The sequence below is a fragment of the Arctopsyche grandis genome, chromosome 1, assembly GCF_051622035.1.
Source record: "Arctopsyche grandis isolate Sample6627 chromosome 1, ASM5162203v2, whole genome shotgun sequence".
Classification (NCBI taxonomy): Eukaryota; Metazoa; Arthropoda; class Insecta; order Trichoptera; family Hydropsychidae; genus Arctopsyche; species Arctopsyche grandis.
Genome location: NC_135355.1, coordinates 12,484,982 through 12,499,169, shown reverse-complemented (window position 1 = coordinate 12,499,169; position 14,188 = coordinate 12,484,982). Strand labels below are relative to the sequence as shown.

At 34.2% G+C, this 14,188-nt stretch overlaps 1 protein-coding gene across 1 annotated transcript; it reads right to left on the bottom strand.

Annotated features, from left to right (window-relative positions):
- Window positions 1-5,208: 5,208 nt before the first annotated feature.
- On the bottom strand, window positions 5,209-8,968 carry LOC143916840 (uncharacterized). The gene is made up of 5 exons (XM_077438091.1): window positions 8,241-8,968; window positions 7,106-7,300; window positions 6,810-7,030; window positions 6,534-6,728; window positions 5,209-5,453 (listed from the first exon to the last, which is right to left on the bottom strand). Exons 1-5 carry the CDS (start codon window positions 8,966-8,968, stop codon window positions 5,209-5,211), a joined length of 1,584 nt encoding a protein of 527 aa, XP_077294217.1.
- Window positions 8,969-14,188: the final 5,220 nt, after the last annotated feature.

Genomic DNA, 14,188 nt, shown 5'->3' with positions numbered 1-14,188 from the left:
TAAAAGTTCGATATAGGCAATGTGACGCATATTTGCGTCAAAATTCATAATGCACTCGAAAGTGAAGGTGTTAAAAATCTGGTAATTACTTGTACATTGTACATACATACATAGTAAAAACAAAGCGTATATAAATTCACATCGATTTCTCACTATCTAAACAACTTTCATAAAACGTTCCACCAAATTTAAAACAATCATTTTCGTGTTTTTTATTTACTAGATCACATATCTATATTTATGTATATATATATATATATATATATATATATATATATATATATATATATATATATATATATATATATATATATATATATATATATACATACATATATATGTATATGGGTAAATGTAATTTTTTCCGTATTAAATACACAAATGATGTAGTTTTTTTATATTTGGCAGTAATGTATTTGGTGGACTTAAATTCTAGCTGTTTCACGAGTAAGTGTTCATAATGTTATTAAATTTTTATACATAAATTTCATCAGGTTCACGCTTATCAAATTTTATTAATGCAAACTATTGATCACATTAAAAATACATATAAATATATTACATTATAAATACATATTTTTGTGTGTATGTATATATCACATTTTACGCCTTTTATCAGTCGCACGAGTCTATTATATAATACAATGAATAATTAAATTATTATTATGTATAATTGAATAACAATGTTTATATTATTACAATATTATAACTATAAGTTAAGTACGTACATCGTTTTTCACCGAAGAGAGTTTTCAGCACTTTTAACTTTTTTAAATGAATGTTTGTTTCATTTTTTTTTTATTTGCGTAGAAACAGTAACGAATCGAAAAAACACTTATGTATACATGTATCTACAATGTTTTTTGTTAATCATGAAATCAAAATTTATTATTTTATTGCGGTCTTTTCACTAATCAATATTAAATAAATATATACACAAGGTATCCTGAAATCGTTGTATTTATGTTGTTGTAATGCGTATTTGCTATTAAAAATAATAATACTTTTACATAAAGACTAAATTTAATTTTCATAGTAATTTTTGGCCCATATGGAAATTCTCGTCCTCTCAATGGTTCAGTCCTCCAGTGCTGGCATTTTTTTAATGTTTGAAAACTTTATGTTAATGTCACATATAATAATCTTGCTATTATATTTGAATGGTTAAATAGCGTAATCGTATCATTAAGAAAAAAATAATTCATATGTTGTCGTTGAATAAAAACCGAAATTTTGTTTTTATTTAATTAATTCAAATTAACATTTGAATGGATGCGGTGCATCCGCTCTAAAATCGCCAGACAAATTGAATGACAGATTAACGGACGGCTGCTTTAAACGCAATTCTCATCTTCTCGAATGATAGATTGCACATCAGATGACGGGTAACCTTTCGATGTGCACAGATGCAATTATTAAAATGGTAATTATTAAAATTGAGTTGGATCTTTTAGGCGAGTTTAATAAGGCAAGATTCGATAAGTTCCGAATCTTGCCTTATTAAACTCGCCAGAAAGATCCAACTCAATTTTAATAATTGCATCTGTGCACATCGAAAGGTTACTCGTCATCTGATGTGCAATCTATCATTCGAGAAAACGAGAATTTCGTTTAAAGCTGGCGTTCTGTTAATTTGGCGATTTTAGAGCGGATGCACCAAACCCCATTTGAATGGGTTTCTACTTATCTTCATGTTATTTATTTCTTAAAATTAACTACATATATTGCAGTAGGCATTCATGCACCAGAACAAAAATATTTTATATTTATGGTTTAGTATTGGTTTAGTAGATTTAGTAGACCTTGTTTTCCTCAAAATGGATTTATTGGTTTTTGGAATTGAATGCTTAGTTACACGAAGAACTAAAAAGTATTAGCATGGGCGATTAGAAAAACCGATAGCTCTCAGATTCCCAATTTGGATACAAAATAGGCCAGGAAAACAAAAGAAAGACCGCGACCGAAGATACCATGTGTACGTTGCGTAACGGAAAATCTTCGATATAAATACATATGTATGTATGTACCTATACACATGAATGTAACACAACAAAAACAACAACAACACAAGGAGAACGACGCAAGGTGACTGCGATATGAGAATTCGTATGTTATCAGGCTATTTGGAGTGGTTTCATGAGTGGTGCTTGGGCGAGATAGCGGTGAGGGGTACCTCCTCCGGGGGCAGGGGGCGCCGGCGCGACACGGGGGTGCTGCGCCCCCCTTCCTCACGTCACAAGGGCGATGACTCGTGGGGCTCCGCGAACTTGACCTCGCGGTTTTTGCGAAACGAGGCGGTTTTGCGAAGAGCGCGTTTCGGCGGTGGCGACAGCAATGGTGTCGTCATCGTCGGAAACGGCAAACTGGATGATGATGCCTGCGCCGTAAGCAGGGCGTGGGTTGAGGGCAATCTTGGTGCTGGAGCTGGAGCTCGACTTGCGAACGGAGACTGTGGAGGGAACTGGCTAGCCACTGGTTTCCATTGCTGTTGAGGCGCCCTTGCTGGAGAGTACTCTGCAACCCCAACATCACCACCTAAATGCACATACACATACACTATGCATGAGTACACATCAAAATGTACAAAATTCAGCTTTCGTTTTTATCAGGTGACTGGTGTTGTGCCCGTTGAAATTTCAACGGGTACACATTCGGAAATAAATTGATACATGATTTAAAATAAAGTTACAATACGCACAGTAATATCTAATTGGAATTGGCACTTAAACAGAAATCGGGAATTGGAACTGAAACATGGATCAGAATCCGGAACTCAAAATGCAGTCCATATCCGAAACAAAATTTGACGCGGATCGCTTGAGAGTGAGAAACAGGTTGAAGTTCAGTGCTTGCGGTTAGCTTTGATCGTAACGGGAACGGGTGAGGGGTAGTGAGTATTTGATGTTTCTACCAAAAAATCTGAATGTCGCTGATTGCAAAAATTATGATAGAGTGCGGCTTCTATAAATGGCTTCGCTCGGTATTTGTAATATAAACCGCTTAAACATGACTAATCTAATAGTAAGAATTTTCTTAAAAAAAAAAAATTATAATTTTTTATTTTATTTTTAATATTTTTTAAAATTTTAATTTTTAATTTTTTTTATAGCCCCGCCCCCCAGGGCCTCCGTCACCCTGGGGCCTTCACCCCCCTCACCCCCGACGCCTCCAGCGGCCTGGGGGCTTCACCACCAGGGCCTTCGTCACCCTGGGGGCTTCGTCCCCCTCGCCCCCGACGCCTCTAGCACTCTGGGGCCTCTCGCCCCCAGGGCCTCCGATGCCCAGGGCGCCTAGAGCGCCCTTCGCCTCCGCGCCCCCGTCCGAGACGTCCGGTGGTTCCTACGCAAATGTGAAAGTACTCGACGCTCCCCCCTCCCCACTACCACGCATCCCGGCGTCTCGATTCCCATATTGCGCCCGTCGTCCGTCACAAACTTATAAACATACATACATACATATTTAGCGACAGTCGGTTTTTATATATACATATTATTACTAGCTGAACCCGGTATGCGCTGCAATGCCTCAATAACGCATGCAATTCCCGTTCCCGTTTCAAGTGATGGTTAGAGCTTAATTAACGTCTCTTCAAAGCCGTGTCGTCATAAACCAATGCCACAATAACGCATGCAATTCCCGTTCCCGTTCCCATTCCCGTTCCCATTTGTCGGAAAAACGCAGGCAGCGAATACATTTGAAATTATTCAATTATTTGTTTATTTTACCCTAACAACGCATGTCGCGACGCGAAAACATTTGAAATTATTGCGTTGCAATGCCACTCATTCCCGTTTTTCCCGTTTCCGTTCCCGTTTTTGGCCGATTTTTTTTCACAGTAATCCTTTTTTCACTTCCCGGACATGCATACAATAAATCCTGAAAGTTCCATTGTTCCATCGTACAATAACGCATTTAATTCCCGTTCCCGTTCCCGTGAATGTTTCAGTTTCATATTAATACTTAATAATGAAATGAAATTATAATAAAGTATAGGAACGCATAGGTGACAGACAGACAAACTTAGAAATTTAAAAAAATATTGGCCTGGATGACAGAGATGTCAGATTGCTACGAAATATTTATTGGAACCAGACTGCGGTAGTGCGCGTCGATGATCAATTCACTGATGAGATTCCTATATGTACCTATAGAGTGGGACGTCAGGCAAGGATGCATCCTATGACATACTTTTTTTAACACCTACACCGAATCCATCTTCCACGATGCTCTTCAAGAAGCAGAGGGTATCAAAGTAGGCGACGAGACAATCACCAATATGTATAAGATATGCTGATGACACGGCACTAGTCGCTGAAAATTTAGCAGACCTGCACAGATCTCTAGACCGTGTACATCAAGAAAGCAATCGAAGAGGTCTGCGCATAAATATGTATAAAGAAGACAAAATTTATGATAGTAGATAGAATGCAAACAGACACCGGTGATCTAACGTTGGATGGAGAGGTGTTAGAAAGAGTCAAAAGATTAAAATACATGGGTACCTGGTTAAATGAAGAGATGGACCCATATGAAGATCTAAGTATCCGCATCGAGATGGCTAGAATAGCGTTTATCAAAACGAAGGCGGCGTTTACAAACAAGTATCTCAATCTTCGTACGCGTTTGAGATTCACAAAGACCTACGTCTGGACAGTGTTACTACAGGGATGGACTCTGAAGACCAGGATGATCACTCGCATCGAAGCTTTTGAGATGTGGACCCCGTGGATCCCGTGGACCAAAAATATATCAAATGAAGCTATCCTCAGCATGATAGGGAGAGGCAGGGAACTTGTTTCGGTCATCAAGCGGAGAAAGATGGAGTACCTCGGACACATGATACGGGGTCCAAAATACGAATTTATCTGTTTGATAGCCATGGTAAAAATAGAAGGTAAAAAATGAATTAGCAGGAATAAGTTGTTTTGGATTAAAAACATGCGCATATGGACCGATATGAGCGCCGAAGAACTATTCCGAGCCGCTGTATCATATTTTATATACATATAACATATTTATTAAGTCAAACGAAAACGAACACGAAAACAAAATATATTTCCCCATGAAAGCAAAGATAAAGAAATACAAAATGAAGAATACTGCTTTTTTAAAATAACTTTCTTTTTTAATATTTTAGATAAAGCCATCATAGCTTTAAAATATCGTTTTGACTTGTTGACGCAACATGTCAAAAATTTTGAAATTCTTTTAAATTTGAATAAATCTAAGGATATGAATACGGAAATTTAAAAAGTGTATGGATTTGGAAATGATTTTGACATCATAAGAAGGACCAGATATGTATATCGAGGAACGATTTGTTTTACGAAATGAAATATTACTTATATTCATTATTGAATATAAATTAATGTCTTTTTTGCCGAATCTATTCATAGCTATCCGTATTTTACTAACTTTACCCGTTTCTGCGCCGAGCGCGGAAAGGAGCTTTTCTAAAACTCAAGTTAATAAAAAATAATTTAAGATCACGAATGACTCAAGAGGTTTATCTATGATTTCCATTGAACAAGACCTTTTAAAACAACTCGATATAGAAGAATTAATTACAAATTTCGCATCAGCAAAAGCCCGAATAAATTTTATTTGAAGTTCTAATTTTGATTTAAAATTTCATTGTCATATATTTTATTATGTTGTAAGTTTAAAATTTAAAATAAAATGGAACGAAAGAAAGTTTCTAAATTCAATTTTATGTATGTTTTATAATAAGTTCCTTTAGAAAATTTTATTTTATTTATTTTTATTAATATCATATTATATGTATGTATGTATATTAGAAATAAAACATGCCTATTTTGATTAAAAAAATGTAATTTTAATTAAAAGTTGTTAATATATTTTTCTTCAACATGTACTTTCTATAAAATTTATTGGTTAAAAAAAAATTAAGGGGGGGCGCGCTAAAAACCAATCTGCCTAAGGGCGCCATATACCTATGGGCCGGCCCTGCTTGTACATTATTATCAACATAGCGACAGTTAGATTTTTTTTAGTTAAAAAAGGGAGGGGGGGGGGTTTGTCTACTTGGAGTTATACATACCATTTCATGAATTGATATGGTAACGAAGTAAATACATATATATCGCATCGTTCCAAGTTAGAACTTCCAGCATACATATGAACACAATGAATAATTAACTACTCGTAAATTATTCTTGATCGAGACACAGTCGTATTTAATATCTTGTAAATTTCATGACGCACTTTTGGTCAATTAGTGAGGCGAAAATTGCTTTGAGCTAACGCACTCTCTTTCGAATTTAACACGAACGCCGTGTGTCGAGAGAGACGTGTAAGTATGTATGTATTGTATCATATTATATTGTATGTATGTATATACATATCTACATAATATATAGAGCTGGCATACTAAATAATTTCCAGGCACTTGAGGTAGTACGAACCAATTTATTGTGAAGGTTATATGCCCAGATGGAAAATGTCGCACACATGGAAACAATCGACACGAAAAAGTGAAAACATTCAAAAGAGGTACTTCGAACATTGCTTACTTTCAGTTGCGGAATTCCCTTTCCTTTCTCGATCTCTCCACACCAGAGATCTCATTTTTCCTTGAGTACCTATGTCCACAGCATCTGCAGACAGCGAGCGGAGCATAATTTTAGTTTCAACTGCACCATTCGGATCGTTCGCAGCTAGGGCTTGCTGCTCGTTCAGTGAATACAATTTGTGGGTTATATCTTTCCCTGAGAAAAAAAAAATTAAAAGGTAAATATGTATATAAAATAAGCAGCAGAATTGTATGTCCAATGGTGCTTGCGCTTTACCTATTATGCTATCGAGGACGATTTTGAGCATCGGTCTGTACCGAAGAACCCGCTCTAATCTCATCCTTGGCCAGCACAGACAAATGCTACTTTCCTCAGCTATCACCGTGACTTGAAATACATCGTCAGATTGCTCCCTATTAGCCTCCCACTCTGGAGAATCGATGAACTGGTGAGGCTGGATCACATGTAGGTAGGTCTGCTCGCATGAAACCTTTAACCTTTCCAATCAAAATAGCGTTGATATAAATTTTATTTTTTTATTTTAATCATATGGCATGTTCAAATGAACTTACTTTCCTTTGAGCAGAATTGAAAGTCTTTCATCGGCTGGGGTGATGCTTTCGATGGCGTAAGGTTCTCCCGGTTCTAGACGAAGTAAGCGACCCTCTCTCGCCAATTCTTTAAAATGTTTTTTGCTCACTTTCAACGGCTTGAACAGTCTCAGGTACAACTCGGTTAACTCCAATGAGAGAGCTGGTGGAAGAAATCTGAAATTTTTATCGTTATGTTGAGTTTCTGTTACATATGGATATTTTCTTATTAATTTATAATTCAGGAGCTTCTCTGACAAAATTCGAATGTGACCAACACACGACTTTATCCATGTATTTGAGGAATATAAGAAGGATAAAAACAAAATTCGATAATTAAACATACATACACGTTCACACATACCGGTTATGAGAGCATTTTCGATATAAATTTAGAATAAAATAAAAATATATAAATTGAGTCCAAATGTAGGGAAACTTACACAAGACAAAAGTTCTACTTCCGGTATCCGGTATCACTAATAATATTATACACAATAAATATCAAGAAATAAAAATAATTTAAAAGGTCAAAATAAAATAGAGAATATTATTTAAAAAAAAATTACTACTTCCTGTTGACGAATTCTGACCAAAACCTTATCATCTCTAAGTTAGTACATAAATTAAACAAATATGAATTTTCAGCTTGATATGTTCAGGGGTGTGGAGAAAAATCGTGTGGCGACAACATTTTTGATTTTTCTAACGGGAAAAAATCCCACGCGTGGTTAATTAAATTCAATGTTTTTTTTTGTTTTCATAACATTGAAACAAAGGATTATACTTGAATTTTCTTGCGAAAAACATACATGTTTAAAGGGTCGAGGATACAACAGGAACAAGAGGAACAGGCTTTTCCTGCCGTATTCTGCGCGCGCACATTAAACAAGGATGTATGACAAAAAGAGAGATAATTTCACCGCATGCCACTGATATATATTATATATACCATGCACCCTTTTTTATCTTTCGTCTTAAGATCTTTCGATTTTCGATCTTTGCCATCCGATATTTGCGTTTTCGGGCTTTTCACTTTGGGTCCCGTGAGGTAGACCCTGTTATTACGTATGTACATAGATAAAGTAAAAAAAAAAGAGTTGAGAGATACGCTCACCTGATGATCAGTAGTATGGTGTGTATGGAATTGACGACGACCAGCACAATATTCCATGCTAGCACGTCGGGCGCACATAGTTCGGTGCCCGCCCAAGCAGCCAACAGCAGGAAGCCGATGGCGGCAAGTGCGCGCATGAACAATATGCTCTGCTTGAAACTCTTCGGGATGAGGAACGCGACCGCGAAGCAGATGTTGGCTGCTTGGAAGAGGTCTTGTTGTGCATCCACCCACTTGGCACAGAACCAGAACCCGTACGGCACGCTGGTGTTGGTCGCATTCAGCAGTTCGAAATCGCTGAAGTTGTAGGGTGTGGTGAGGTTGGTGGAGTTACCGCCGAGGTAGGAGCCATTCCACGCTGCTAGAGGCTCGTCGCCCTCCGACCAGTAGCTGGGCAGATACTCTCCGGTGGTATTGTCCGCATAAAGCGTGCTGGCGTCTGTCGGCGTCGTCGGCGTCGTCGTCGTGGCGTTCGCTGGTAACGACCGGCCGTGGCCCATGATCGTGCGACGCCTCACACCATCGCTTGGTGTGGGGGACGACGCCCCTGAACCGCTTCTGCTGCTAATCACACTGCCACTGCCACTGACACTGCCACTGCTGATGATGACGGTTTCCGTCGCTGTCGTCGGCTCGCTGCTCTCGAGCCTCGACGACAACGTGCTTGTGTTAAACGACTGAACGAATTGTTGAAAGGAGGTCTTCGACTTTATCATTAGAGTCTCCATTACAACATCTGCTTGCACTTAGGGCTGGGCTTGTAAATCTGCAACAAAGCGGTATGAAAATAATTACAAACTACGTAAAATTAATCAAACCAAACTCAGCCCTTTGAATGCTGACCAACGCCGATCAGCGTTTTGCCAATTGCGTATTATGCGCCTGAAATACGCCGATAGGCGTTGTTTTTTTATTGTGTAAAAAATAAACAAGAATACTACCCGCTAAGCCTTTCTAGGTAGCATTGAACATGGGTCGTGTAATACATGTCAATGTTTATAAAGACTGGTTTACACCGGAATTTCTGAATGTATAACCATGCCAGAATTTATCGATGGAAATCCCTAACTGCTGAGTATTTTAGATTGTAACTTGGCATTTCGATTGTGAGCATTACATTTTAACAACAATGAAGAAGGTGAAACTGGTTTTGGAAGAATACATTAATTAATTAATAGACTTAGTTTGTTTATTTTATATTGTTGCAAGATATATTAGAGAGTCTAAACACACCTTTACAAAACTCAAAATCCTCGGCGGTAGTTAAATAGGGTAGTGATCTAGGGTTTGTTTGGATTAGTTACAATTTTTATATCTGCTTTCTATTGGATTTCTAAATAATTCTATCATATAAAAATGATTGTATTTCATGAAATTTGTTTTTGCAAGTGTAATTATTATATATAGTATTTGCATGGTAAGGAATGTGAAGACAGGATACACGCAATATGTATATCTGTTTTGGAAAGAAATTTTATGGAAAAAAAAAATTTGCGGAGACAATTATAATATGCTCAAAGTTTATATTTATCTACTATCTTGTCAAGTCATAAATATAAACTTTGAGTCGCTGATTTAATTAAGTCGCTGAATTACAAGACACTGCAGAACTCGAAATTAACGAGACATCTATGAATTTAAACTTGTACATACATTTTTACTGTACATAAATCATACTCAAATAGTGGTGACATAGTATGTAGGTAGGATGGTTTTTAGCCAATTTAATGGAGGAACCGTTTCAACAATGAAACCAGATAAATTGTCAAACTTTGATAGGAAAAGATCGACCTGGAGTCACAAATATCCAAGTCTGACCAGCAGCATTACAGAAAATATACTACTTTCATTCCAAGTCAACTCACGGGATCGAACCAGGCGACCTTTCGATGCTAGGTAACCACCAAGCTATACTGCTGACTTTTTTATTTTTATTTTTATACATACATATGTACCAGTGGCGTGCGCTGAAATTCTCTCTTTTTGTCGTGCAGCCTTACTCAATGTGCACGAGCAGGATACAAGAGGAACAGGCTGTTCCTCTTGTATCCTGTTCGTGCACATTAAGTAAGGCTGTACGACAAAAAGAGAGAGAATTTCAGCGCACGCCACTGATATGTACATACATATATGTACTATTATTTCATATTTGTACATATATGTCTGTATACATATATTATACAATAACCATACACTTTTTTTCCTCCTGCGTTAAGATCATACATATCTACATTCGTATATAAATAAAATATATTACTATTTTCATCGTGGGCTTGTGAGTGCAAGTCACCACGTGCATCCTCGTTTCGATTCAATTAAAAATAGAAATATAATAAACTAATGTGCATGTATATTTACGCATATTTAGCCCGTTGTTACTAAAAAATTATAATAAATCCAAAGAGTCGATGTCAGCTATTAACTTATTCATCACATGCTGCGTACGGACCAAACCAACGACGATTTTGGGCCAACTTTTAAAACCAGTAGCGTACAAAATATTGAAATAAAAATTAAATTAAAAAATTGAAATTTAATATCAAAATTAAGCTAAAGAGCGAGATTGAGCTAAAATTAGATCATCGTTGATGTTTTGAATTACAACAATGTTTTGAATTACGACGATACGCATTTACAACCAGAGAAATATTATAATTTCTATGATTACGAGCAAAAAAAAATCTTGTTACGATATACTACTGTATTTCGGCCGTCGATGAAACATTTAACAAAAAAACCGTCGGTGTCGGTGATTTGTCAAAGGGTTTTTTTTCTTTCGTCGAAATAAAATTAATAATCACACATTATCCGATAAATTTTACCCCTGAGATGGATTTAATTATTTGATTTGAGAGAAACAGTTGAAGACTAAAAAAAATTCGATTGATGTACCGAAAACGCAACGTAATGGCGACGATCGCTGGATCACCCATACTAATACATGATATATTCTCAGTAACTGTGCATTACGGGGAAGTAAAAATAATAATTCTTTGATTTTTTTTCGATCTTAGTGCGTATCTTCGTAAGTCAAAACATCTTAAGTCGAGGATTACCTGTATGTGATTGTTGATGATCTAATTTTAGGTCAATCTCGAAAATTTAATTTTAATTTTAATATAATGATTATAATTTTATTTTGATATTTGAATTTAATTTTAATATAAAAATAATAGTTTTAATTTTGATATTTAATTTCAATTTTAAAATTTAATTTTTATTTCGATATTTTGTACGCTACTGGTTTTATCCTGCTGGTTAAAAAAGTTGGCTCAAAATCGTCGTTGGTTTAGTTCGTACGCACCAACAAACACGTAATCTGGTATCGATTCGGTCGCCGGTGTGCACTAACCTGGTTGTTAGTCAAATTTCGTCATACAAAGCACCCAAGGAACACGCAAATGAAAAATAAACTATTAAGTTATCAATACATCATGTTAGTTTATTGAAAACATTAAGTACTTTGATGTCTCGATAAGAATTCTTTACCCAACACTTACCCGTTAATATTATATATACAATATATATATATATATATATATATATATATATATATATATATATATATATATATATATATATATATATATATATATATATATATATATATATATATATATATATATATATATATATATAAATATATATATATATATATATATATATATATATATATATATACATATATATATATATATATATATATATATATATATATATATATATATATATATATATATATATATATATATATATATATATATATATATATATATATATATATATATATATATATATATATATATATATATGTATATATATATATATATATATATATATATATATATATATATATATATATATATATATATATATATATATATATATATATATATATATATATATATATATATATATATATATATATATATATATATATATATATGTATAAGATATTTATTTATGTAAGAATATAATCGATGGAATCATGTGGTGCTGTAATTTTCGGCAGATTTTTGACAAAAACAAGGCGTTATGTAAAGAGCCGCTTTGTGCAATGCGGATCCGATTCGAACCATTAGTCGGATTGGATTCGATATAACGAAACTTTTCCATTAAAATTCAAATGAATATTCGAAATGAATATTCGTATGAATATTCGAAAGCAGTCTTTCCATTCTCCGAAGAAACGGATTTATTGAAATACATACATCCTGTTTCTTGGTATTTGATTTTTAAATGCTTTTTATTATTACGAAATTATGTTCACAATACATCTTATATCTATTTTAATAGCTACTGATCTACTGATCATGTCAGTATGGTATGAAATATTCAAGTCAGTATAAATTCTGACATCGCAAAAATACATATGATTTTTAATGATGCTTAAATAGTACTACAGCCGATTGCATGTCAACACGCGTACACTTTATTTTTTCAATCAACCAGCTAATATTATACATATGTATACTAGTGGTTTTACCCGGCTTCGCTCGGTATTTGTAATATAACCCGCTTAAACATGGCTAAGTAAACATACGTATCATTTAATTTATATGAATAGTTTTTTTTTATATAAATTTATTTGAAAATTAATTTGTTCGATGACGTCACGGATTTACGAACCAACAATACTTACATACATATATTTACATACATATGTATGTAGTTACAAAGTCTCTTTCGATATTACATATTAGATTTAAGGTCACGGATTCTACGAACCAAAACTTACACATATACATACAAAGTCTTTTTCGAAATTATATATTAAATGTAACTGACTAATTTTGAAAAATAATGAACGTTTTTTTTTGAGGAAATTATTCCGAAATACTTGTTATAAATTTAATTATAAATGAATACTAATATAAATGAAAAAATAGCATATACAGATTTGAAGGTCAGAATCGAAGGAAATTCATGCAATGGAGTGGGGGAAATATCAAATAAAGTGGGTAAAGGTGTGGCTTTTGGCAACTGAGCAAATTTTCAGACGCGCGATAAATTTTCGCAGGCCCTTCCGATCTGTCAAATTTATCTTCATCAGTACAGAACGTTAAGATTCCTTCAAATATCAAGTGCTATTAATAGAACGAACCTTTAATCAAGGGGTAAGGGAAAAACGCGACGCGACGGTTTGATTAATCACTTTATCTTGAATCATGTTACAAAAGTCAAATTATTATTGAAAATTAGCAAAATAGATATTTCAAATGTATGTATTTAAATGTATCTATGGATATTTTATACGTATATGCTTCATAACATTTTGAAAAATTAAGGTATTTGAAATCAAAAAAAAAAAAATCGGGTGTGACCAACCCATGACTTTATCTATGTATTTGAGGAATATAAGAAAGTCACAAAACAAAATTCTATATTGAAAAGTACAGACACATTCACAGATACCGGCAGCACTATGAAATACTAATAGCTAAGACAGCATTTTGTTCAAATTTTTTTCAATACTTAAAATCACTATCAGTATTATACACATTAAATATCAATAACATAAAAATAATTTAAAAGGCAAAATAAAATGATGAAATATTGTTTTAAAAAAAAATATTACCTCTGGTTTACGAATTCTGACCAAAACGTTATCAGCTCTAAGTTAGTACATAAAGAATACAAATATAAATTTTCAGCTTAATAAGTTTAGGGGTGGGGACAGAGTAGTGGGCACAACATTTTTGACCTTTCTATGAGGAAAAATTCCCACTTCCGGTTCATCAAATTAAGTGATTTTTTTTTTTACTTAAAATCACTATCTTTACTATACAAAATAAATATCAAGAAGATTAAAATAATTTGAAAGGTCAAAATAAAATAATGAAATATTGTTTTAAAAGGAAATACTACTTCCGGTTTAACAATTCTGACCAAAACCTTAGCAGCTCCAAGTTAGTATATAAAGAATACAAATATAAATTTTCAGCTTG